At 39.5% G+C, this 27969-nt stretch overlaps 1 protein-coding gene across 3 annotated transcripts in view; it reads left to right on the top strand.

The window, feature by feature from the left end:
• FMN2 (formin 2) overlaps nucleotides 1-27969 on the top strand; it is a 244166-nt gene that overhangs the window by 184825 nt on the left and 31372 nt on the right. For all 3 annotated transcript variants that reach the window (XM_039532227.1, XM_039532225.1, XM_039532226.1), the window contains exon 16: nucleotides 15702-15753. In XM_039532227.1, the coding sequence (XP_039388161.1) occupies nucleotides 15702-15753 (52 nt within the window). The remainder of the gene's footprint in view (nucleotides 1-15701; nucleotides 15754-27969) is intronic.

The following is a 27969-nucleotide window of genomic DNA, read 5'->3' as shown; positions in this document are numbered from 1 at the left end:
TTCTATACTTGATGCCAAAATGATGGTGTTTAGCTGGTAATTGTTTTTGACATCTAGCTTAATGTAGATGCAAATAAAGTTATGCATGTAGAAGAAGGAACAACCAATTAAAGGTCATTTGTCAATATGAAGTAGAGATTCTTTCCATCAGATATTGTGTTAGGAGCTACAACTTAAGGTCTAATAACTGTTTTATGCATTCCTCTTAAAACTAGAACAATGAATTGAACATGAGGTTTATTTCACTTATACTAATATAAATCAGAAGGAACTCCAATGATATCTCTTCATCCCTTTAGGAAAGGACAATGAAAACATTATTAATGGTTATAAAAGTTGCCTGGCTCCCTATTTAAATTTCTCCACAGTTTTTGAGACTCTTTTCCTGCAGCAGTGAATTCCACAGAATGATTATGTGGAGGAGAAGTAATATCATTCTCTTTTGTTTGTTATATGCTTACCAGATTTTTTTTCCCTCAAAGTGCTCCCCCTCCCTGTTCTTGTGTTCATTTGGGGATAGAGAGAAAAGAAGATACTGATAAATCTGATCCTAGATGTCTAGTCTCCTATCAGAATGTACACGTTACTCCTTTTTGGAGTTAGTGGGAGTTTTGTGTGATCATTGATGGAAGAAGAAACCCCATAACCTCAGAACAGCAGCAAAGTTAAAAATATCATTTTCATGTTCTAATGGAAATTAATACAAGTAGGGGTTATGACATGAACATAGATGTGTTCTAAATAAACTAGTCTACATATCTTTAAACCTTGCAAAAGCTACTTTTCAGAAATCTGTCACGATATTACTATATGAAAGATAGAGCTTAACATATAGGAGAAACGAATCCTTTAGTTAAGTTCCAAAAATAAAGTAATTTTAAAATACCTTCCATTGTGAAATCCTTTGTTTTTACTTGGTGGGATTGAATTCAGACTTGAAAGAGGCCATGTTTAAAACAGGATTTCTCTTTCCTGTTCAGTGTTTGACAGGCTTTTGATCTAGATATTTTTTCTAAGGGCTTTTGTTGTTTATGTAGGCATAATCGATGAGTCTTTTCAGCTAGACTGCACACGCAAGATCATTTAGAAAAACAGAGGGACAACTTTTGGCACCTTTGAGGGATTTATGTGTTTATATAATGTGTGTTCTGGGCAAAGTAAAATAAAGTAAGTTCTTTTATATTTAAAGTTCAGTTTCTCCAAAGCAAAAAAAAAGTTTTAAACTTACAATTAAATTCATAATTTTTCACAGGGTTAAATAACTTGGAATGTTTTTTTGTGATGCTTTTCAGAGCAGGTAACTTTTCTGTACAATGGGATTCACCAGTTCAAAGTAACTTTAGACATTTACAGTATATTCCATTGATACTTATTGCTAGCGTTGGCCAGGCAGAAAGTTGAAGTGAGAAACTATCTTCCAGTAGGTGTGGAGATTAGGGCACATGTGGTTAAACATCTCTGATAAGGTGCTAGAGAAGACCTTTATAGGGGCAGCTCCAGGTTTAGCACAGTTGTATTAGTTTAATTTTTAATTAAAATATTGCAACTGGTCAGGTTGAATTTTATATGTAAAAATAAAAAAAAGAGAGAGTAAACTTGTAAAGTAAAATCAGAAAAGACTGGGGCTCAGAATCCTGTCAGGCTTACTTTTTAAATGGATCATTACACCCACCTTAGGAGGAAGAATCAATCCATATGCATGTCAGCTAATATGTTATCAATGGACCTGGAAATGATGCACTTGATTACAAGTTTCCTAATACTTTTGTTATAATCACCTTGAAAGCTATATGGTTAACTCACCAGTCCATGCACAAAGAACCTTCTCCAGCCACAGGATTCTAGTTCCTTTTCTGCAGGGCTTGAGTTTTATTTCTTCAAAATAGCATTATTTAATACAAGTTCAACATGTCGTGTCCTGTCTCCTCTAATCTGGAGTCTTCTGCAACAGCCTATCTACTCCCTGCAGGATTATGCTCCACAGATTACCTGATGAGGAGTCAAGATGCGCCTACAAGGCTTCTCTCTCCTTCCTAACCTACTCCCTGCAGAATTACACTCTGCAGGCCATCTGCCTCAGAGTAATAACTGGGTTTTTTCCACTCCCAAGCATCTCCTGCAGGATGTTACTCTTCAGCTAAACTAATCGTAGGACCAGGTGATCTTCAAGCTTAAGTCCAATCCCTGGCCTAAAAGTATCTGCTGAAGCAGCTGATTATTCACAGGTAGGGTTAGGTCTAGCACCACTTAAAGAATCAGCCACTCTGTGAGCCATCTGTTTTAAGTTACATATTGCTTTACTAAACTTGAACCATTTGTGCTGAAATTGTCTCTGCCAGAGGTGTGGGTTTTGTTTTGTTTTGTTTTTTTGTTTTTTCCTCCCCCGAAAAGGTTTCAGTAAAAGCAAATTAGCTGCTTCCAAGGAAGAGATTATGGAATAATTAGTATAAAGTACACAATAAAAATAGTGTGTTAGTCATTTTCCAAAAGTTACATTTTTGAAGGGTTCTTTAAAGAGCTCTAGCACTTGCATGATTTGGAACAGGAATATGAAATTTGGCAGGTGGGTTATCCTAGTATTAGACAGGTACCTTTTGCTGTCCCCATTAAAAAGTATCCAGATTTAGCCAAATTGTAAGTGTCTGAAAATTGCCATTTTCACATGCTTGGTAAAGACTATGGTATGTTTACATGGTAGAGTTAACTCAAGTTTTCTATATGTGAGCTACTTCTTTCAAGTTAGCCTAACTTGAGAGAGCGAGTATCCACACTGCAGAGCAACGGTCAAGCTGCTGTTTTCATACTGGCATTGAGCTCACTCGTGTGACACTAAGGCTTCTGTGGGCATATCTGATGGTTCTTGGCACTGAAGTAAGCTCTATGAATTCTTTCCCAGTGGGAGAGTCTCTGTCCTTTCTGGGCACACAGGTGGAATTGTGGAAAGACAATGTAGTACTAGTGGAGCTAGCCTACATCCACACTGCACAGTGGTCATGTTACGCCCCCTAATGGCACAGCCAACTTGAGTTAAGGGTTGTTGTTAGGGGATGGAACTTGAGTTAGGTGCAACAGTCAAGTTGTAATACGAGTTAACTTTGCAGTCAAGAGAAGCCTTTAGAGGCTTGCTACCACAGCTGCTGAACATTCCATCTGCACTGAGCATGCTTCCTGGCCCCACAGACTCCATGAAGGATGTGGCACCAGCAACTGCCACTTTGGGAAGTAGTGCTGCATTGGGACCCAGAAAGAGACCGTGCATTCTAATCTCAGCTCCCCCATGTACTGGTATGCAAAATTCTGTGCCCATCACTGCACTTATTATTAAGGAAGGCCCCATATCCCTACCTTAGATGGCAGGTGAATATCATACCACTGATTTTACAGCGTGGTTACACAAGGTCATTTCAGGTACAATTGGCAATATCACCCTATCTCTAATGTTGCAGACTCAATCCACAGTCTCACTGCCTTGAACGATAAAACATGCCAAATGTATATGCTTGGTTATGCTATCTATGACCACTTCCTTCCAGTGCCAGGAATAGAAATCAGGAATCCTGATTCCCAATGTTCTACTGCTATCTAGAAAACAGTTGTGTAAGTCATTAGCAAAGTGTGTCACATTTACCTCTCTAGTGGTTGGTGTACTTAGCAGGCTATTATCTTCTACTACTGTCAATTACTCTAACAGGTCAAGCAGTAAACATTTGTGCTCTGGATCTAAAGGTTTTGGGTTTAAATCCTGCTGACGACCCACATGTGGGTCAGTATGGTTTCACATGATAAAATTTGCTCTGTTGGTTTGAGGATTTATGTATTTTTTTTTAATCTAGGAAATTGCATACCAAAACTATGTATAAAGGATGTAAAGTTTGCAAAGTCGTCACCTCAGGTTAGGAAATGTCAGAATTAAGGTTTTTCATGAAATCTTAACTTGCCCTCCCCTGTGTATATGAATTATGATAAAGTCCTTAATTACATGATCACATGCTGTCTGTTCTGCAGGACCCCTGCTTCTTTCAGTGCAAATAATGGATAGTAAATGAGGCAGAGGTTTGTAAGAAGGACAAGAATGTTCCTTTGTGGTTAAGGCAATGGACTGGATCCCAAGAGATCTGGGCTCTGTTCCTGACTCTGCCACAGACTTCCTACATGATGTTGAGAGAGACCGTCTCATAATACACATACCCACGCAAATTTAATTCTGGTATTTCTTACCTTCTGAGTGCTTGATTTGCAATTTAATGTTCTTTAAATGTATCTTTTTTATATATTGGGTAATACGAGTCTTTGTTATTTTCCAAAATTTTCTAAACTAATCCTTTCAAGAAAACAGGACTTAAAATAATGTTAGGAATATATAGAAATAAAACTGTTTTGTTCTTTAAAAATTCCCAGGCCAAAAACTTCATTAAGGTAGTGAAGGGGTTGTATGAGTATATAACTATGAATATCTACTAATTTTAAACACCATTCTTTAAGCATTATAAGGTTTTAAAAAATGAAAATAAATTAAATGCTGTAAATGTTCTGAAAATGTAATTTTCGTAATAATGACATAAGTTTCCAACGTTAACCTTATCTCTGCCTCCCTATCAACATCCTCAGTCTTTCATGTAACTTTGAATTCTGGGCTATGGATCTCAACTATCCAAAATACAACTCTGTTCTGGCCTATACATCGTGAACCTACCTAGTAATTAGATACTGAAAAGCAGACTTTCCCCAAGTGGTGAGGACCAGAGGAGACCACGTCATTTCACTCGCATTCCCTCCACGTCACCCACTTAAAAGACAAGTCCCACATCGATCATTCCACTTTGGGAGGGACGTCCCACTCTACTCCATTCACTGTCCCTGTAGTAGTCAGAGACCTCACATGCTATAGACAAGATCAGCTTTTTCCCCCAGAACTGCAGTAATCTATAATCCCTTGCAAAGTCAGCCTGAGACTCTGCTATACTATGCAGGGGACAGAAAGGATATGTATGTTGTATCAGTGTACCATAAAGACTGTAGTAATATACTTCATATATGCAACAGTGAAGTCTTTAGGGTTTTTTTCCTAGGCACCTCCCAAAGTGGAGAAGCAAAGCCAGGCTAAATGGGCAGAGTTAGGGAACTGTTAGTATAAGTAAAGCTACTGAGACAGGACTGTTTCCAATATGCTCTTTATTGAAAGAAAAAAAATAAAACCTAAAACCCGCAAACTTTCCATTTTTGAAATTTTCACTGGAGAGGAATGTGAAGAACAGGCAACACAGAATAAGTAGCATAAGAAAATAGAATACTTAACACTGGGGGGAGGGGAGGAGAGGAGAATGTGAATTTCATTAATTATTTTACAGTTTTCTATTAATGTTCTGTCTGCTTTAGATGATAAGTCATCATTTGTTTTATATCTCAGACATTTAGATGTGGTAATACTAACAAGTACATCTGTATTGCATCAACTTGTCTTTTACCTCAGATGTCTACACCTCAGTTGGTTTGCATTACCACACAGTCATCTTGTTGCACGTTCAGTTTCATGTGTATCACTAACACTGCTTAAATGAATTTGCCTCATTTCAGAACCCATGAGAAAGCCAATGCATTGCAATGGTGGCTTCAGTTCTCTGCAGCCACGGCACAGGAACTCAGGCATCCTTAGTGGCATAAATGTAATCTATGCATACTGTGTAGGTATTCTCTGCATGGTGTGGTCAGGTAAAAAAAAAAGGTTTTATGGGCATGTGTTTGAAAAATCTCAATACTCATAAGTGACAAAAAATAAGTGACGAGAGTTTATACAGGTCATCAGGTTCATTATACAGGTGTGCAAATGAACCCTTTCTATGCCACTCTGCACCATCAGATATTCTGTTTTTCTTGCCTATATTAATGGAAATCTATTTCAGAAATCTTTGAGATTGTATTAAAAAAAAAAAAGTGTGTGTCCCCATCTGTCACCCTTCTACAGAAAAGAGTCAGGTTTCTTTAAGTTAACATCAGTCCTTCCAGTAGGTCTTGGAAAGAGGAATTAAAACCAATGTAAACTACTTACAGTTCCATCTCTATACCTAAGAATGTATGGTTTGTCTTAGTAAGTGTCTTTTACTACATGCTTGTACAGTGCCTAGCAGAAAAGAGCTCTCACATAGGTGAGGCCACTAGCCTTTTTGAAGCTGCTCTGAGACTTATGATGTTAAAACTAGTGACAGTGAATGGGATAGTGGGCAGAGGGCAGGTGAGATGGTGAAAGCTTCAGGTTTAGCACAATATGTCACATGACTACCACCTCCCCAGTAATAGTCCCTGAGTATATACGGTTTAGGATGAAGGCCTAACATTTGTATTGGTAGGCCTTTGACACTGGAATCCACTCCGTTCAGATGACAGAGCTAGAGGCTATCCTTCAGAATATGATGAAAAGACCATCTATTTACGCAGGCTTTTGCCTGAGGTGGATTGAAGAAGGGGGTTATGTCTTAAAGGATAGCTTTGGTTATTGGGTAGGACTATTGCTGGGCTTTGCACCTTATTGTGATAGTCACTGGGGAATGTCCTTTTGTGCAGTCAGTTGTTGGCACTATACGGTTACAGGTTTTTGTTTTTTTGTTACCATCACATACTTTATATTGATCAAAAATGAAACCGCGCCAGGAATAATAAGAGAAATACGAAATTAAGAGTATTCAATATAGTACACAATTGTCACTGCCTTTTCTGTATTCAGCTGTTCATTTAATGTTCACTTTTTATTCCATGTTGTATAATTTTTCTTTTATTCCTTTTGTTATTTAGAAATGGTCTTGCACCATTCTCTTTGTACTTATTTATAATTTTTCATTATTTTTTCCAAATATAACCAATATACCAAAATCCCAGATTCATCATAATACACAAAGTACATAAAAAGGATTAGGATAAAGGGATGGGAGTGGAAGCAACATATTATCTTCAAGGTTTACGTTAATCATAGATCTCTAAAAAGTCAGCCCAAATTGCCTTGAATTTTTCAGGCATTCCCTTTGTTTGGAATCCAGTGGTTCATTAGCTGTGAGGTTAACCACAAGAAAAGCTCTGGAGGTTCTGCAGCTCCTAATGCATCTGGACCAAATACATACAAAAATATGGAGATATTCCCATGCTCCAGAGAAGGGCAAAACAAATTGTTGCTGAAGATCTACAAATGATTTAAATTTATCATTGTCAATTAGCTGTGACGCAGTCATAACTGCTCTGTTCCCACAATCCCTCCACATCAAGTTTTTCCTCTAATTTTAAGGATAGGATTGTTCCATAGGTTTGCCTCTACATGAAAAAATGGATGGAAGCAGAATTTTCTAGATACTTTCCTCACAGACATTATTGTGGAGCTCTGGAACCATCAAATCTATAATAATTTGATCCTATAATGCCTGAAAGAGGGAGAGGGTATACTAATTCTCATTCAATCTGAATCCAAGGTGTGTGGTCAAATCTAGTAGTCACAAAGATGCCTGGCTCAGCAAAAAGGAGATGTGAAAATTTTCCAAGTTGGGAAAACAAAAGAAATCCTCCCGGAGATTGAACAAGTTACAGCTCCCTCTAAGCCAGTCTAGGCTTCTTACCTGTGCCCAAAAGGAACATTCTGAAAATATTATTCAATTTTCTATAATAAGTTTGAGGAATAGAAATAGAAATAGGGATACCTCCTCACGGCATATAAAATTCTGGGAAGGATATTCATTTTCAGTATATTAATTTTACCCCACAAACTGAGGTTAACTAACTCCATTTCCCCAAATCATTAGACACTTGGGCAATAATAGGTTCAGTATTTATCTTAGCGATCTCCTGAATATTTTTGGGAATCAGTATTCCTACATGTTTCATATAAGAGTATTACCATTGAAAGTCCCAATTTGAGGAAAGGCCTTTGTGGGCATATTTGTTAATGCCTAAGAGTTCTGATTTCCTCCAATTAATTTAATCTCTTGAGAGGAGCCCAAATGTATTAATAATCACCTATTACCATCATACATTAGTCCATAAGGAAGCACAATCTAATAAAGCAATTATTTATTTATTATATATAAAAGTACTAATCAAATGATAGATTGTACTTTACCTTTCCTATGAGTTAAGGCATGTGGAAGTAAATTTATAATAATCCTTTAATCTTTTAACCCCAATGAAAGAGAGAGAGAAAAGAAAGGGAACTAACGTATCATTATCAACTAGTGTTCTTTAACTTGTGCAGAGCAGCCATATCAGATCTCAGAGAGCAACACATAAATTCCATATGATTGAATCATTCCACAAATATTTTCTCTTGCAAGGGAGAAGTTTGCAGACTTTTGAGGTATTTTTTCCTCCTCCTGACATGAACTGAATGATACTTCTCGCTATTCATATTATCAAATGTTGCTGGGCATTTAATATAAAACTTCAAGTTCATCTTCCTGGCCAGATGTTTTTCTTGGTTAACAGCTGCCCTCATGGGCATAATCATGAAAGAACTGTATTTTAATTGCTGGATTCTAGATTTCTGCAAAATAAGCTCCCTAGGAGTAAACTTCAGCAATTTCACAATCAATCCTCTAGGCCTACCTCATGGAGTTGGCTTGAGGGCAAGGGCCTGGTGTTCATGATCATTATCAAAACAAAAATCTACTGGCAGATCCAAGAGCTTAGTTACCTGTTTAGGGACAAATTCAGAAGGTTTACCATTCTCTACTCCCTCAGGGACACCTGCAATCCTCACGTTATACTGTTGCAAACAGATTTCTAGATCAGTTAACTTGGTCTTAACAGTCTTGATGATACACCTCTACCCTGATATAACGCTGTCCTTGGGAGCCAAAAAAACTTACCATGTTATAGATGAAACCGCATTATATCGAACTTTCTTTGATCTGCTGGAACGTGCAGCCCCGCCCCCCCGGAGCGCTGCTTTACCGCGTTATATCCAAATTCGTGTTATATCGGGTCACGTTATATCGGGGTAGAGGTGTGTTACAGTTCTTGATAATCTGTAATTTGTTCTCTTTGAAAGCATGGTCCACTTCAGAAATTCTGTGTTCTGCTTCATCGATCTGTCTGGATACAGCTTGTAGGGCACTCGGAATCTTAGTCATTGTGGTCTGTAGGGTGGAAACTGCAGATTTGATTCCAACAGAGTATCTGTGGCCACCTGTTGTAGTAAGTTTTTGTACGTTTCCAAATATATTGATTTCAATTACAACACAGAATACAAAGTGCACAGTGCTCACTTTATATTATTTTGTATTACAAATATTTGCACTGTAAAAAAGACAAACAAAAAAAGTGTTTTTTCCAATTAATCTCATACAAGTACTGTAGTGCAGTCTCTTTATCGCAATTTACAAATGTAGAATTATTTTTTTTACAGAACTGCACTCAAAAACAAAAAATGTAAAACCTTAGAACCTACAAGTTTACTCAGTCCTACTTCTTGTTCAGCCAATCACAAAGACAAACAAGTTTGTTTATGTTTACAGGAGCTAATGCTGCCTGCTTCTTATTGACAATGTTACCTGAAAGTGAGAACGGGAATTCACATGGCACTGTTGTAGCTGGCATTACAAGGTATTTACGTATCAGATATGCTAAACATTTGCATGCCCCTTCATGCTTCGGCCACCATTCTAGAGGACATGCTTCCATGCTGATGACGCTTGTTAAAATATAATGTGTAAATAAAATTTGTGACTGAACTCCTTGGGGGAGAATTGTAAGTCTCCTGCATTCTCCACATATTTTGTGTTATGGGAGTCTTGGATGATGACCCAGCATATGTTGTTCAATTTAAGAATGTTTTTACTGCAGATTTGACAAAACTCAAAGAAGGTACTAATGTGAGATTTCTAAAGATAGATACAGCCCTCGACCCAAGGTTTAAGAATCTGAAGTGCCTTCCAAAATCTGAGCAGGATGAGGTGTGAAGCATGCTTTCAGAAGAGCAACATTCCAAAGCAGAAACTAGAGAACCTGAACCACCAAAAAAGAAAATCAACCTTCTGCTGGTGGCATCTGACTCAGATGGTGAAAATAAATGTGCCTCTGTCTGCACTGGTTTGGGTCGTTATCGAGCAGAACCCGTGATCAGCATGGAAGCATGTCCTCTGGAATGGTAGTCAAAGCATGAAGGGACATATGAAGGTTTAGCATATCTGGTACATAAATACCTTGCTACACTGGCTACAACAGTGTTGCTCTTTGGGGACCATTACTTTGTTGTGGTGAAGAGGCTTGCATGTTCCAATGATCTTCAGAACTATATTGTCGGGAGCTTTATGCTGCTGGTAGGATCTCCCAAGGCAAACAGGTCTGAGAGGAGATCCCAGACAAACCACGATCCAATCCCTCAAGTCCTCAAAAGTGGATCAGGCGGAAGAGGGTCTTCAGATCTCAGCAGCTGTGAAAGCGGACTTTTCCTGCCATTGGGCCCCAGACTTCCAGCTTGTCCTGATCGTGTGGTTGCTGTAGGCGTATCAGCTTCCCCACATTAGAAGACATTTCGCACAGGCTTCTACAATGGGAAATAACGTCTTTCCAACCTTCTATCAAAGGGATCGCCGATGATGATGGCAACAGTGCCATGTGAATACCTGTTTTCTACATCCAAATATTCAAAAAATATTTAAATAAATGGTATTGTTTGACAGTGCAATTAATCACGACTATTTCATTAATCATGATCAATTGTGAGATTAATTTCTTTTCAATGTTTGACAGCCCTAACTTGAAGACTATATGAAGACTGAAGTATGAAGTATTTAAAAGGCTCGATTGGAATTTCATGAATAGAAAATGTCTATTTTTTTAATACTTTCTGCCAAAATCTTTCTATTAATTTAGTTGTCAAGAGAAATCCAGACATGGGAATCCTTGTGGGTGCATCCTTCTATAGCAATGTGGTCTTATCATGAATATAGTGTAGAACATTTATACATTATGCAAATCTATTTGGATCTCAATTCAGTGTAAATAGATGTATTGAAAACTATTGCGGTGTAGTGACTTATTGTAAAGAAACTGTATCTGTTTAAAAAAACTCGCTACACATGGCAATGACTGGAAAGAACATGCATAGCTGATTATAAATAAATAGTAGTTAACATTTTAAATAAAAAAAAGAAAAAGCAAAAAGTTATAGAGCATTGACAAGTAGACGAAAGGGTTCTTGTTGCCTTCCATCTGAGATTACTCAAATGCGTTCCTGTATTCAATTACCTGAGAAGATGTGATATTCCTTTAAGTGAGAGTGGGAGATCAGACGGGATCGCAGTTTTGTGCCTCTGCTTGCTCACAGTCCTTTGGAACTGGTTCAGCAGAAATAGCTTAAGCTGCTAAAAGGTTTTGGATTCAGACGGTGACTACAGACCATAATCACTAGGTCAAGATCATAACACAGAACAGCAACAGAAAGTTGTGGTGGAACAAAAAATTTAAGATGGATGTTTGAATGCCATTAGAATAGACCTCATCTTAATACCACAAGGCCTGCTCAGAGTATTTTCTGAATTTGAACTAAATAGTAAGTCTGTCTTGTAACTATGCTTATCTCAGTACATTTTCACATACAGTACCTGGTAAACCCTCATTTTCTGTTAATTTCAAATAGATTTTCTGTAGGTAATTTCGGGGGTTGATGCACATTCAGGATTCATTACTTCATGTTACTGCAGAATCATGTTTGTGTTATTCTTTAACAGTTTAAAACACTTCACCTCTAGAAAGTTAGGAGGGTAGGTAGACTGTGGGCCAGATTCTCAAGTGAGTTATGGCCTCCAGCCAGTAGCGTAGCTAGCAAGGTGCATGGGAAGCAGCCGCTTCCCCTCAGCACATTTTCAAAAAGCGGCACCTGCTGGGCTGGCACTGGCAGCAGCATGGCCGGAGGAGCCATGCGGGGGGGCGGCAGGTGTGGCAGGAGGAGCGAGGGGGCTGGCTCCTCAGCCATCGCGCCCCATGCTCAGCGCGGCCCCAACATCACCGCAGCCACCTCCTGCAGCGGCTCAGGGCTCGGCGGACAAGTGCGCCCCACCCCTTGCTAATGTGGCAGGCGGGAGGAGGCAGGGGGAGGCGAAAGGGCCTCTGCGCCATTAAGGCCGCCTGGCTGGCGAGCCCCATGTGGAGTGCACCGAGCGCTGGGAGCAGGCCGGGGACAGGCGGCGGCGTAGGACAGAAGGTGAGCGGTGGGGGTCCGGTGCCTTGCACTGGGGGGTCCGGGTGAGGGGCTTCCCAGGGCCGGGCCCACAGGGTGGGGTGCAGGCCATGCTGTCTGGACGGGGGGGGGCCTGGCGCAGCGCAGGAGCCTGGAGCCTGAGGCGGGAGGGCCAGGACCCCATGGGTAGGAGACACCTGCAGAGCGCGCTGGGCAGGAGAGACTCTCCCAGGACGGGGGTATCTGCACCCCTGGGAAGCCCGCAGAAGTCCTGAGCCAGCCCTGGGGTTAATCTGGGAGGGAAACAGAAGGAGCCAGGTGGGCGTGGCCAGAGGAGGAGCCAAGGGGGGGCGCCTGTTTTATGTTTGCTCCCCCTACACTTAGAACCTGGCTCTGCCACTGCCTCCAGCACCTGCTTTAAGTATCATTAGGATGGAGGCTGAGGTTGGGGTAGCATGGGCCAGCCTTGAGGAACAGACTCTCACCCTCACCCCCACCCCCCACCTCCAGAAACTCTTTGCCTTCCTCCTGTGCCCAGTGGTGGTCTAACACAGGAGAGAATCTATCTGTGTAGCTCTGACGATCATGTATGTATATATTTAAAACTTTTAACAAAAATGCAGATTATGCCCTTGTGTCATTGAGGGACTTCTCAAATTTCTGTTCTATGTATAGTAGTCCTTTTTCTAAATGAAATATTAACAAGCACAAATCTCTGTAAAAAGCTATTTCCTTTTTCCCCCCTTCCTCTGTGTGGATGTTCAGGATAACTACTTTTCTTGTCATTTTTTTTAAAGTGCTCCAGCATGGAGATGTTTTCAGTCATGCCTTGTTCAGCCTGGAGCACATTTTTATGGTGTAATATTGTTCATGCTTGAGCACTTTCAAACGGTAAATTGCAGAACATTTTCCTCATTTTTATATAGTAAACAATAGACCTGTAAGCTTGTATAAACTATCTAATGGGCAAAGAAGGGAAAAAACTCTGCCGCCAGCTTGAACAATCTTGTCAGAACCAAGTAATCTTGGAAATAGTGGGGAATGTTGTTTAGTTATGACTTTCAGATACTGTACAGGCATTTAAAAACCACTGACCTCAGCTTGTCAAACATTAACCAATCTAAGTTTTCTGCAGTGGATTTTAAGTGGATTAGAGGAGCCCAAGTTAAATGTTTCAGTAATAAATTATTTTTATTTTTAGCAGTTCTATATAGGGATACTTTGTGAACCGAAAGTGAGAGATTGGTGCGTTTGCATCACAGGGAGCTTATCAACCATTTTGTTCAGTCTTCATCCACATTGTTTCACAATGAGTGTCACTTTGAGTTACAGGACTGAAGTTAAAAATATATATTTTTTATTATAATGAAGCTCAGTTTAAACTGCCAAGTTTCACCTGGTTTCACATCCAAAGCTATGCAAGGCTCTCATGTAAACCCGTAAGTCAACCCAGGTTTAATCAACACTGGGCCCAGGTTCTCTCCAAAGCATTGTGAAGCTACACAAACCTTTATAAGAATCTGGGCTGAGTTTCAAGCTAGTAATGAAACCCATAATCAGGCAAGCTTCATGCGCTCTTCAAGTTTGCTGTGGTTTGTTTTTTAAACATTGAAATAGGGCCTGAACTTTCAGATAATATTGCTCGAAATAATGCATGTTACCACATGTAATCCCATTGATGTCAACTCATGGTAGTAAGCACTACACCTATAGCAAGGGCTTCAGGGTCAGCGCCGTGATCTTTATGCTGCTAAGCATATAGTTGAGTGAGTCGATACTGGCGTGAGCATGGATTCACATCTTGGTTCTAACTGGCTGTGTGACCAGGGGCAAATCACTTTGCATCTCTCTTGCCGCAGTCTCCCCCTCTGTAAAATAGGCACAGTAGTGCTAGCCCACCTCTGTAAAGTACTTTGAGGATGAAGGAATCATCATTGGCGATTATTTACTACCCGGTTGAAATTCACTTTCCGCTCTGATCGTTGCTGGCCACTGTTGCAACTGCTAGTGGTTTCAGAATGCAATAGCATCCTTTTTTAAATGTAGACGTTAGTATTTCAAAAGGTGATATACCTATAATGTGGGGGCAATATTGAGACAGTGAAGTGGTAAACTGAATGAAAAGTAAGAATCTTTTTAGATTTTTGCCATATGTTACAATCCTGTATAGAAATTAAACCTAGATGAAGAGAAGACTGAAGGGGGTACATGATAACAGTTTTCAAGTACATAAAAAGCCATTACAAGGAGGAGGGAGAAAAATTGGACAACAAGCAATGGGCTTAAATTACAGCATGGGAGGTTTAAGTTGGACATTGGGAAAAACTAAGCACTGGAATAAATTGCCTAGAGAAGTTGTGGAATCTCCATCATTGGAGGTTTTTAAGAGTAGGTTAGACAAACACCTGTCAGGGATGGTCTAGATAATACTTGTCCTGCCATGAGTGCAGGGGACTGGACTAAATGACCTCTCGAGGTCCCTTCCAGTCCTATGATTCTATGATAACACAGAGCCTCCACACCACTTAAGACCCACTTACACCCTCAAAGTAGGCCTTGGAAATTACTCTGCAAGTCAGCATACTTTTGCTTTGAGGGACCAAAGAGGGGAATCAGATTCCAGGTTGAAGGAATCTGTTACAATACCTGTTAAAATAAATTGTGCATGCTTTTTTGTTAGCCTTATGCATAGGAGTAAATTTTATCTGAGTTTACACATGCGCATAGCAGTCATTCTGCAGTTCTTCAGACTAGTAAAATCTCTGAGTTGAAATGTGTTGTGGTTTTGTGTGCCTTGTGTATCAAGACTCCTGCATAAATAAGATAAATTGAAATAAAATGAAAAGCAAAAGAAAATTTAAATTGGAAAATGGAGTTTCCACAAATTTATAGCAAATACAGCTTAGTGTTTTGAATTCTCTTTGTGAGCACCATTGTTGGCAAAACAATAGCTGTCTCTGCCTGCGGGAATGAGACTCTCATTAACAATGCACTAATTGTGGGTTTTGTACATCCACTCATGTCCATTACTGGTTTGGATCCTGGCTTTCCTAGAGATGCTTCTTTCCTAAGGCTATATTCCAACAGTTAGTCAGCTATGGGGCTTTTACTCACAGTCATCAAATGTAAATATTAGAGGGGCCTGGTTGGAGGGTATTTCAGTACTTCTTCCTGGAATATTATTTCCCTCTTGGTCCATAAGAGCCCAAGTGTGTTGATTTTCAGGGGGCTTTCCAAAGTCTTTTTCTTTAAGGTCTACTTATTTAAGCCTTTTCCATGATGGGGTCCCATTTATTTATGTTAAATTGGGAAGGGTTTTTTTCCCCCATAAAGCTCCTTTTGAGCTTATTCTTTTAAAATGTGGCTGTGTTCTAAAATTCATGGTTGATTTAGAGTTGATATACATGTCAATAAAACCTGACATGGGCATTCTTATAAATTAAAAGATAAATACTTTACAGGACATTTTCAACAAAAAGCATTTATCACTAAAGAAATTTGTGAAGTATTCTTCTTGTCACTAATCCATTTCGTGTCTGTTGTGCAGCTAAAATCGACCAAGAAAATGAAGAGAAGTCACTGACAGAAGCACATAAAAGGTGAGATGAACTAACGCAATAAAACTTTTTCCTTTGAAAGATGTGTTTTTCAAGCCAACGCTAACAGAATTTTCTGGATAGCAAAAGAAATGCATTCAAAAAATACAAATGATATGTATTTGTCAGCGTTGTTTTGAACTTTAGAATAGAAAATCAAAACAACCCAAGCATGCACAGAAGACTATTATAACTGGAAATATGCCCATCTTTATGTTTAAAAAAACAAAACAAAAATTAAGTGCAAGGACTTGTGTGTTGTTCTTTTGGTGTTAAACCGTACTCTCTTTCCATAGAATTGTATTTAATTATCATCATAGTACCAAAGTTATACCCAGTGAATAGAAAACCCCATAATATAGTCATCTTTGATTTGCTCTCGTCTCTCTCAATTCAACTGGGAGAATATAGGATTGCTAAGTAGTGCAACATAAATACTTTTGTGAGTGGGGCTCATGATGTGAAAATGGAACAAAAAAGATGTTACTTTAGCTCATCTGAAGCCATGGTAAATTATATGTAAGACATTCTTAAAATCATTTAGAGGTTTATAATTGCTAAACTGCAGGCTCAGGATCTTTAAAAGCTGTAACCCAAATCCCATAGTAAAACCCAACCTCTGGATAAGCAAGGGAAATTTTTGAGCACTCCTACTGTATTGTTCTGTCAGGGCTGTCAGGCTTCAAAGTTCCGAGCCTAGCAAATCCCCAAGGATTCTGTCCAGGGACCCTGTGCCTCAGCACTGCCTTTGGTTTCTGATTGGTTCCTCTTCCCTGCTTCCTCCTCATTTCCTTGCCAGCCCAGCTTCATTGGAACTGTTCTAATGATGTGTGCCTGTGGCCATGGCTATGGCTACACCTAATGTCTATAGGGACAGTGGGAAAGAGAACAGAATGTCTATCCCCATGGTCCTTCCTCTGGCCTTGTCTATTCCTGCTCACTAGCCCTCTCTCTGCAGAATCTAGATCCTACATAGGTTGGTGGGGAAAGGAATTATGCCTTATAGGCACATCATGCATGTGTCTAGCAAGGATGATCTGGGCTTTTAGCAGCCTTCATGTTGTATACAAAACAATGATGTTAAGACCCTAAGATTTAATATTAAGAGAATTTATTCTGTCCACTTACATGATTGTTTCTGGCTGGAAGTTAAAGAAATACTGACTCTCCTTTTCACTATAGCATAGAATGTTCAAAATGGACAACTCCATAAAACTACAGAAACTCTAGGTAAAACCACTTGCAAAAAAAAATCTAATTTGAATAATGTTTTGGACTCAGTGCACCAATGTGTACTTTAAAAAAAAATACATGTATCCCTTCTTTCCCTTCCCACTACTGAGATTTTCATTCAGCCACTAGAATAAAACTTGCTAAGATTTTGAAGGTCGCTTTTTGGTCAATCTCCTTTGAATAGGATATAGTCAGTGCTAAAGTTTTCTTTAAATATCTTCTGAATAAAATGTTGGATGTTGAACTTTTTTTAAAGGAGGAGAGCTTAGGAAAGCTAAATAAGAGATTAGTTACATTCTGTTAATCATAGGTAGAACAGCAATGCATTGAATGAATAGAGAAGTAAGTAATACAAGAAAAAGTGATGGATTAGATGAAGCAAAATTAATCTGATTAATGTACTTGGATTTTTCTTTTTGAAGTAGTTAACTTCAGCCTATGTACAACTTAAAATCTACCTCATGATAGTATTTATTTAACTTCTAGCAAGAAACACTCTCCTTTTAGCTATAGCATAAAATGTTAAAAATTGACATAATAAAAATACAGAAACTCTAGGTAAAAAGCACATGCAAAAGAAAAATCTAATTTGAATAATGTGTTGGGCTCAGTGCAACAATGTGTACTTTAGAGAAGCTGAGTTGTGCAATAGATGAGCTGAAATGGAAAATTATTCTTCCACACAAAATAAAGACAGAGAAAATGGAATGTCTGCTCTAGAGACTCCATACAGTGTATAGCTGTTCATTTGTCACAAGTGAGAAAATGTTTAAGCGGTTCTGAAATGATGTATTCTCTCTCTATTTATCATGTTTAGTGACTTTAAGAGTGTCAGTATGTAAAGTGTTTATCCAAGGACTGGATTTCTGGCACATGGATAAAATGAAAAGTGAAATGTTTAGCACACAATAGGCATATGTTCCAAGGTCTCTTTGAGTAAGTATCCTGAGATGAGAAGAAAGCACACAGGTCTGTGTTTATCTAGCTTACGCAGGCAGACAAGGAAGGCTCCAGCCTGGTATTAACACTGAAGTGACATGGAATGTCTTCGCTATACCCCAAACAATTACATCACTCCCTTAACAATATTGATAAAGTGCAATAAAAAGGAACCTGGCACTTTCCAATTAGACCCTCATTCCTAAATACTTGTGAACCTGTCAAATACTTCACAAGTTAAAGTAGGAACCATTTTTTTTGAGGGGGGAGAAGAGAGGGAGAGTGTTGGGAGGAGAAGGGCCAAGAATTATATTTTACATTGTTATCATTTTAAATAATCCTTAGATAATTTAGGTTAAAGACTTCTCATTTTGTCCTGCAGCCCACAGCTGTATGGCTGAAATACTGGACTTCTACTAGATATTGATGGATGGATGAAGTGACTCTACTAAAATTAGAACATTTGGCCTTGTTTTCACAGAGAATGAAGAACAATTTCCTCTCCTTCCCCCCCTCCCCTGCCCTTTTCTTTGTGTTCAGTTACTGAACATTTTTGCTTGCTGAAAAATTTTTAATCATGGCTTTTATTTTCTGGGAGTTGGGAGAGAAATTTTAGTGCCATTTTGGGGGGCGGGGGGAAGGAAACTGCATTTAATGCAATTCAGAAGGGATAAGGTTTGATCATACAACTTATTACAGAAGAAAGATGCCAACAATATCAGACAGTCATTGTCACCAAAATACAATAGTTATGATACAGAAGTTTCCTTCCCTCCTTCCTCTCACACCCCCCATCCCCACCCCCACCACTTCATTGCAGGGTAGGAGCAGGAGCTATAGCATCATGTTACTGGCACATGGTCAGAGCTATGCACCACCTTCATATCTTCTTATACGGGTTCTTGTAGAAGCAGGAGCTAAGTACTAAAGCCAGACCCATCAAAAATGGCAACAATAATGCTGCAGCAAGATCAATTTGCTATACTGGACTGTGTGCCTGTGAATGAACAGCTGCAGCCTTAGTACCCATTATGATGCTGTTTTGGTCAATGTTTCATTTGGGCCTAGTTCAAAGTCTGATTCTCATATTAAGTGCTTATCTCTCTCTCTTTTTTTTTTAAGTAGTATGCTAGTTTCCCAAAATCAATAGCACTAGAATATTTAGCATGAATCTTCCTCTACCATCACCACAGTGTCTGCTTGTAGAGAAACACTTTAGAATCCATGTACAAGTTCATCTTCCGGCTTTTACTTAAGACCCAGGACACCTTCAGAGCTTGGAGAGTGTTCAGTTTCTAGTGCTGTCCATTTGGCAAATTATGAAACATATTCTAAGCCCAGTACAGTAGCTACTAGGTGAGCTAGTAATGCTTAGATGTAGGTGAACCCTAACAGATTCAGACTGGGAATCTGACATCTGTCAAAAACAATTAATTTGCGCTGAAAATTACTCAATTTCAGATAATTTATTTGAAGCCTCTGAAAATGATGTTGCTTGGAGTAGTATATGTTTAGAGTCTTCTAGATTATTACACAGTGTTATAAACTATATTTTTATGTATATGTTTTCACTGTTTACTAGGATTTCAGGCAAAATGGTGGTGATAGGATTACAAGGAGGCATTCTCATTTAAGGGCTACATTCCTTTGGACTCCTTAGATGGCTGAAGGCTGTAGAAAAGAGCTTTACAAATGCATTTTGCTATTGATCCCTAGTGAAGTCCAGATAGGCCAAAATGTTGGATTATCATCCTGGCTGGGTTATGTTGTGATTGATTTAAATTGATAAGAGAATTTAGAATAAGTTCTGCTATGCAAAATTGAAACTTGCTCCATGATGCAATAACAGATACTTGATTTATAATAAAAGGACAAATGAATGGTTTCTGTACACGAATGTAATTATTGGCAGGGGAATTTAGGATGAGTACAATTGGATAGGGAACACCTGTCTACCCATTTCAGGATGTTTTTGGTTTGGTTTATTTTATTATTTGGTACAGGTACTTCTACATTCCAAGGATTGCTAGGTTTTAAAGTGCTTCCCAAGTGCTGTCTCTAAGGCACCTCTTTGTTTTCAGAACTTTTTTTTAATGCATTTAGCATTGTTATGTTGCTGTCTTTGCTGTAGCAACAGGTGAAATGTAGGAATGTTTACCTCCAAAATTCCCTGAGAAATAATGTAGGCCTAACAGGACAGTCCTTGCATGCAGAGAACTTCCATCAGCTTTGATGGCATTAGATATGGTAGGAACCAATACTTCGCACCTGCTCTTGTGCTGACAGGTTGATGACACCTTGAGTAATAACAAACCTGATGGTAGAATGGTACTGTTGAAAAGCAATACTATAAATTTAGCACCTAAGACTGGTAAGCCTTTAAAACCTTAAGCATTGCTCCCACCCCGCTCCCTGCCACACAATGGTTTGGATTTCCTTCAAAGGTGATCTGCAAAGCTAAAATGTAATAGAATTAATGCTTGAAATATGTGTTGAAAGCTCCCAGTAGCAAGGCTGAGAGTGGAGAGAGAGAGATCGAGCAGAAAAAATAAAATTAAACTGAAAGATCAGAGAATACGGTTGGACTCTTTCTTTCTTCTCTGGGTCCCTTTTGCTACTTTTTTCCCTGCCGCCCATACCCTTGTGACCTTCCATTAATTGACAGTCGGTTCCTTCCCTGTTAGATCTCCTCACTTGGTGTCTCATATTACTGGTGAGAGTTACATACAGTAGGAATTTATACATCATAGCTATATATTAGTTGTAGCAGGAGGGAAATGCTTTGTGGGAAAAGGGCGGGGAAAAAGGTAATGTATGAGCTTAGGAACTGCCACACATGAGGTCAATGATCATTCTAGTCCAGTGCCTTGTCTCTGATAAAGGCAAGTGTCAGACCATGTAAATTCCCTATAATGGATAATTAGGGAATAACATTTCCCATAAAGGAAAGTTTCTTCCTGAACCCAGGCAGAACTATGAAAATGTATGTCCATTTATAAAATATTTATCTAATTTTTGAAAATTTTAATCTATTTACATGTCTGTTTTTTTAATGTTTAAGTATTATGTTGTGGGTTTGGGTTTTTTTTCCTTTTTTTTTTTATTTCCTGTTGTCAGTTTTAAATGTATTGCCTTTTAATTTCATTAGGGGACTTCAAGTGCTAACACAAACATATATCAAATGTCACTCTGGGACAAGGCTTAGAAGTACCAATTGTATGCCATCAAAAATTGTTGCTTCTTGGAATAGCTAGTTCTAAGGCTCATAAGGAGGGTCTGTTCTTAGCTCTACGGTAAATGAGATACAGGAGTTAGTTCAAGAAGCAATTACAGTGGTGCTACTAAGTAATAGTGACACCAATATAATTAAGGTCAATATCTTTGAGGTAAGAATCATATTGAAAATTAGCACTGTGGCACTAAGCTTTTAGAAAAGGAAGTGTTTTTTAAAAAATCAGGAAGCTAGTCAAAAAAACACTCTAATTGCAGAAATTAAAATCCTTAGTTCCAGCATGTTTGCTTTTTTGACAACCATTGCATGTTCAGAAAGTGGTTTCACTACAGTGATGCCAAGATAAGAACATAAGAACGGCCTTACTAGGTCAGACCAAAGGTCCATCTAGCCCAGTATCCTGCCTACCGACAGTGGCCAATGCCAGGTGCCACAGAGGTAGTGAACCTAACAGGTAATTATCAGGTGATCTCTCTCCTGCCATCCATCTCTACCCTCTGACACAGGGGCGGCTCCAGGCCCCAGCACGCCAAGCCACAGGGGGTGCTCTGCCAGTTGCCGGGAGGGCAGCAGGCGGCTCTGGTGGACCTCCCACAGGCGTGCCTGCGGAGGGTCCGCTGGTCCCGCGGCTTCGGTGGAGCATCCGCAGGCACGCCTGCGGGAGGTCCACCGGAGCCGCGGGACCAGCGACCGGCAGAGCACCCCCCCGCGGCATGCCACCGTGCTTGGGGCGGCGAAATGGCTAGAGCCGCCCCTGCTCTAACAAACAGAGGCTAGGGACACCATTAATTACCCATCCTGACTAATAGCCATTAATGGACTTAACCACCATGAATGTATCCAGTTCTCTTTTAAACGCTGTTATAGTCCTAGCCTTCACAACCTCCTCAGGCAAGAAGTTCCACAAGTTGACTGTGCACTGTGTGAAGAACTTCCTTTTATTTGTTTTAAACCAGCTGCCCATTAATTTCATTTGGTGACCCATAGTTCTTGTATTATGGGAATAAGTAAATAACTTTTCCATATCTAGTTTCTCCACATCACTCATGATTTTATATACCTCTATCATATCCCCCCTTAGTCTCCTCTTTTCCAAGCTGAAAAGTCCTAGCCTCTTTAATCTCTCCTCATATGGGACCCGTTCCAAACCCCTAATCATTTTAGTTGCCCTTCTCTGAACTTTTTCTAGTGCCAGTATATCTTTTTGAGATGAGGCGACCACATCTGTACGCAGTATTCAAGATGTGGGCATACCATCGATTTCTATAATGGCAATAATATATTCTCCTTCTTATTCTCTATCCCCTTTTTAATGATTCCTAATATCCTGTTTGCTTTTCTGACCGCCTCTGCACACTGTGTGGACATCTTCAGAGAACTATCCACGATGACTCCGAGATCTTTTTCCTGATTCATTGTAGCTAACTTAGCCCCCATCATATTGTATGTATAGTTGGGGTTATTTTTTTCCAATGTGCATTACTTTAAATTTAGTTTTCTTGAGAGATTAACAGCTGAATTAGAAGACTTGCATCTGAAGAAGTGGGTATTCACCCACGAAAGCTCATGCTGCAGAACGTCTGTTAGTCTATAAGGTGCCACAGGATTCTTTATTGCTTTTACAGATCCAGACTAACACGGCTACCCCTCTGATACTTGACATATTTTTCTTGCAGTATGCATCACCTTGTGCTTATGTAATGCCAACGAACCCTGATTGTTGGTGGGCAGGATTGAACTGGGGACCTTTGGAACCTAGTGCATGAGCTAAAAGCCCACTTGCTGTTAGCTAAGGCTGTGGAGAAGACTCATTTTATCTCTCTCTCTCTCTCTAAGTGGTCTCCATGCCAGGAGGGGCGTGGGTTACATTTACATGCTTTGAAAGTTATCTTCCATCACATGCCAATTGGCAAGTTTAGCTAGATTATTCTGTAGTTCATCACAATTTAGACAAGAATAACTTAGATAATTTTCTCATCCATATGGAGCAGGAAGAGAAGAAAATAGAGTAGGAAGAGTAGATATGTCCCTGCAGGCATTACCCTTTTCCCTTCTGCTGTGAGAACCACCTTATGGGTTAGATCCTGATCCAGCTCCCAATGTCCTGGGCACACCAGTGAAGTTGGACAATTGCAAGGAATGTGGTTTAATTAGGCCACAACTTTATTAATTTAACTCATCTGGGACATATCCACCAAAAACGTGCACAGTGCAGGTCGTCATTCCTTCCTTAATTGTTTCCACCTGCTGTCAGCCCCCTTTTCTTCCATGGCAGGTCCCCAGCCCATTGCTGAGACCTCACCATCCTCCCCTGGTAGAACATGAGGGATAAGAGGCTGAGATAAAAGGGCTGTCTCCTCACTATACCAAACATTAGGACCCCCAACCCTGTTACCCAGATTCTTTAGTGGATGCCAGGCATTAGCCAAAGCTGTGTTAAATGTTGTATGTATATTGAAGCTGATAGGATACATGTGGAGTTTTCTACTTATATATTTAAAGAAATTGATGTCCCTTATCCTGCAGAGACATCCAGTATCCACAGAGACATTGGGGTTCACCAGCATGGAGCATCTTTCAACCCTGTTACCCAGATTCTTTAGTGGATGCCAGGCATTAGCCAAAGCTGTGTTAAATGTTGTATGTATATTGAAGCTGATAGGATACATGTGGAGTTTTCTACTTATATATTTAAAGAAATTGATGTCCCTTATCCTGCAGAGACATCCAGTATCCACAGAGACATTGGGGTTCACCAGCATGGAGCATCTTTCAAAACTTGGGCCTAGGTCAATAAAATAAATTACTTCAAAGTAAAACAAAAATTATTATGTGGAAAGTCACCTCACATCTCACACACACAACTCCTTTAAAAATGGTAGCCTTATGGTACGTCTACACAGCATAAAAAAACTCCAAACCCAACCCTGCAGCAGTGAGTCTCAGAGCCTAGTCAACTGATTCTGGCATACCGGGCTTGCACTACAAAACTGAAAAATAGCAGTGAAGATATTCAGGGCTGGGTTGGAGCCCAGGCGCTGAGACTCGGGGGATGGAGAGGTGTCTCAGAAGCTGAGCTTCAGCCTAAGTGGGGAAGCATACATTGCTATTTTTAGCCCTGTAGCATATGCCCCATGAGCCCAACTCAGTTGGCTGTGGCTCTGAGTTTCACTATCATGAGTTGCTTTGGTTTTTATTTATTTTCAGTGTAGACATGCATTTGAGTGCACTAGGTTGAGAAGATAAGGTATGTTAGCAGAACAGCTGGAGGAAAGTTGGAACTTAAAAGTCTAGCTTGCTGCAATGAGCCAACAGATTATGGATCAGACCCACTACTATTCTGAGTCAATAGGCACCTCATTGTTTGTGCAAGTTAAACTGGCTAAGGGATTATTAAATATAATTGAAGCTCATATTTTAATCTTAACATACATCTTCTCCTGACTTTCAAAGATGGATGTACATGAATGTACCACAAATGGCCAGTTAAGCACACAGTTTACCATTTTTCCACGTAACTCAACAGACATGCACAATAGTGATAGTTGTGTGACTGTTAAGTTGCAAATATCAAACTGTGGAAAAAGAGGCCAGATAAGTCATTGTTTCATCGCCTGAGGATTCCTTTACATCAGGGTAGTTCAAAACAGCCAAAAGGAGGGCTAAGGTTGTGGTCCAGGGTTTTGACAGCTGTTACAGAATATCAAAAAACATCTCTTGAATAAAAAGAAAGAAATTAGCATTCTGTTCACAACTTACTTTTATTTAATTTGAAAACTTTCACAGCCCTGGACTCAGAGATCCTGTTCTTATTTATAGACCAGGTACAGCACAGGCAATGACACTGCAAGATTCCCCAAAGTGCCCTACCAAAATATCTCAATCCTGAGCTAAAGGGGCTAATTCTAGGGTTGAAAAGGTAGGTTAGTCTCCATGCTCACTTCACTTCACTCTTTGGCCTCTGAGAGTTCTAACAAGATTGCTGCTTTGTTCCAGTCGTGATTGTAGATTTTGTATAATGGGCTTTGTCTGTGGGGAACTAGACCGAGGAAGCCAACAACCACTGGATGGCTTCAGGCATTAGATTACTGGCCTGGGCTGCATTTGCATTGGTATTCTAGAGATGAAAGGCATAATCCATTAGCAACATCCTGAGTCAATCAGTCCCCTGCAAATTGTAACTTTTCCAAAGAAATTATTATAAAATAGCTTAAATTCTGAATGTTGCATCTTGAATGTAACGATTCTCTGCCACTTACACTGTATGTTCTCTAGAAGCAGCAAAGAGTCCTGTGGCACCTTATAGTCTAACAGACGTATTGGAGCATGAGCTTTCGTGGGTGAATACCCACTGCATGCATCCGACGAAGTGGGAATTCACCCACGAAAGCTCATGCTCCAATACGTCTGTTCATTTATAAGGTGCCACAGGACTCTTTGCTGCTTTTACAGATCCAGACTAACACGGCTACCCCTCTGATGTATGTTCTCTGACAGTTGCTGAATCTGTAAGTGTTGCTAAATCTGCTACAGTCATAAAGTATAAATTATAAATATGTATGTTGTGCAGTTATTTATTCATTTATGCTTTTGATACTATCAGTTATCATTAAGCATTAAGGATGATGAGTGTTCATTGTTATATTAAGAATAGAAAAATACCACAAAATACTAGTATGCCATAATATAATTTCTTGGCCTTCCACTTTTATGATTTATGTTGGGTGGTGGCTGGCATAGGAGTACTCTGTGAAGATATTCCTCCAAAGCACCCCCCCCCCCCGATACAAAGTTGTTTGATTTTTTGTTTATTGGAGCAATAAAACATTGTTTGCATTCAGTATACATTTATGGGATGGAAGGGGTGGAGATGAGGAAGATGATTTAGATGAAAAACATTGGGAAATTTTTTTATGGGGGGCAGGGGAGAAATTTGAGACCTTAGTTTGTTCTCTAAAGAACAAAATTACAAAAACCATAGTTACACAATATAAATCGGCAAAAGCAAGGAAAGATTGATGATTCCTGGCAGTTAATTTAAAGTGGTATGTTAACTTGGCTTTGTTTTTAATACAATAATACTGTTTTCTGCCTAACAAAACAAAATTTGCTTATAAAATTTTGAATGCTTGATTTTTTTTCCCCCTATACTTGTGTTTACAATCAAATTTCCCCACTTTTCATTATGCAAGACAAGGATGGCAATAGGTGGAAATGTGTAAAAACAGGGTATGAAAATGCACTCATAACCTTGAAACCACAATAAAAAGGGAACCTGAATGAAATATACCAACTTGTCCAAGTGATTGTTTGGGATCCTGATTCTCCCAGTCTTCTATCTCAGAAACTAGGAAGCCGGCCCCTTTTATCTCTTTTTGAAGCTGGACCCAAGAGGAAAGAGGCTTAATTCCACCTGCTAGAGCTGCTGAGAGCCCTCCAAATCATAAGCCCAACCTTGATCAGATAGATGGAGTTTCCATGGCTACCTGTTCTTACTGACGTGTTTATCCTATACAAGCTGTATATTCTATACAGGAGACAACAGAATATTAGTCATTGTTTTTGCCTCTAAACAAAATGATGCTGAGAGGGCTTAATAATGACAATTCATATGACTAACTTTCCAGAGAGCACTACTAACCGTTAGCTATATACTGTACTCTTGTTTTCATGTCTCACCTTAAAACCAAAGGGCCAATTTTTGCCCTTATAACGGACTTATAAAGCCTCGCTACACAAGTTGGGCCTTAATATAATACAACTCATGTCGAATTTAAATAGAGCAATAAGTTGCATGCACTTGTATACTGTCTTGTTGATTACATCTAGCTGTTCTTCTCCCTCTGCAAACACACCTACGCTTCTCCTTACTCGACCTTAGTTATTAGCTGTTTTACTTGCGACTTTAATCACTGGATAGCATGTACTTTATGAAGTAGGTAAACCTACTATCTGAATCAGGGAATACTTCTGGAACCCAAAAGCCTCACAACTACTACCCTGGGAGAAAATCCCATGAGGTAATGTCAATTAATTAAACTCAAATGTACTTAAGTGAGGAGCAACTTTAGGGCATAACAACAACAGCTGACCGTTTAGACTCCAAAACCTGAGGTATCAGGAGCATCCAAGTATAGCTGCAGATGAAATCCTTCATTTGTTGTTAAACAATCTCGAATCATCTTCATGCTCTGAAATCCATGTTTAGATTGATCACTGCTGCTATGATGTGCCTGCAGGTGTTTTGTGTTTGGAACTGGGATGTAGATAGAGAGAGAGAGGTGTGGGTTAACCATCTCTCAGTAAGGTCAGCCAGGAATAATGTCACTGCAAGTGAAATTCAGACTGTCTCTGGACCTACAGATATCTTTATTTGTTGGCTGCTGGAGCCTGGGTAGCCCCTTTTGAGGAGACTCTGCAGCTGTTTCTTCATTGCTGAGTAGCACTGATTATAATTAATTTCTTAAAAGTGCCAATTTGTCGGTTTGTTCCTCCATGCCTCTTCCTTCAGCAATAGGCACTCTCATATCATCCACAAATTAAGGCAGAGATCTCTATACACACACATTTTGTTGGTTTTAATAAATTGGTCAGATGAATGGATAGTTGTCCAGTCAACGTATGACACATGGCAGACCTGAATTTGAATCATTGTGAGCTGCTGTAGTGTGTTAACTGGAGAACAAAAACATAAAGCAATCTATGGCTTGCTCTCAAAATATTTCTAATTGATTTGACCCCGTAGGTAGACATGCTGGTGGTGAGTAGGTTTAAAGATGTGATTGTCAGGTTTTTCTAATAATGCTGATTGTTAG

The sequence above is a fragment of the Mauremys reevesii genome, linkage group 3 (genome assembly GCF_016161935.1).
Source record: "Mauremys reevesii isolate NIE-2019 linkage group 3, ASM1616193v1, whole genome shotgun sequence".
In the NCBI taxonomy this organism is placed as follows: domain Eukaryota; kingdom Metazoa; phylum Chordata; order Testudines; family Geoemydidae; genus Mauremys; species Mauremys reevesii.
This window is presented reverse-complemented; position numbering and strand designations above follow the sequence as displayed.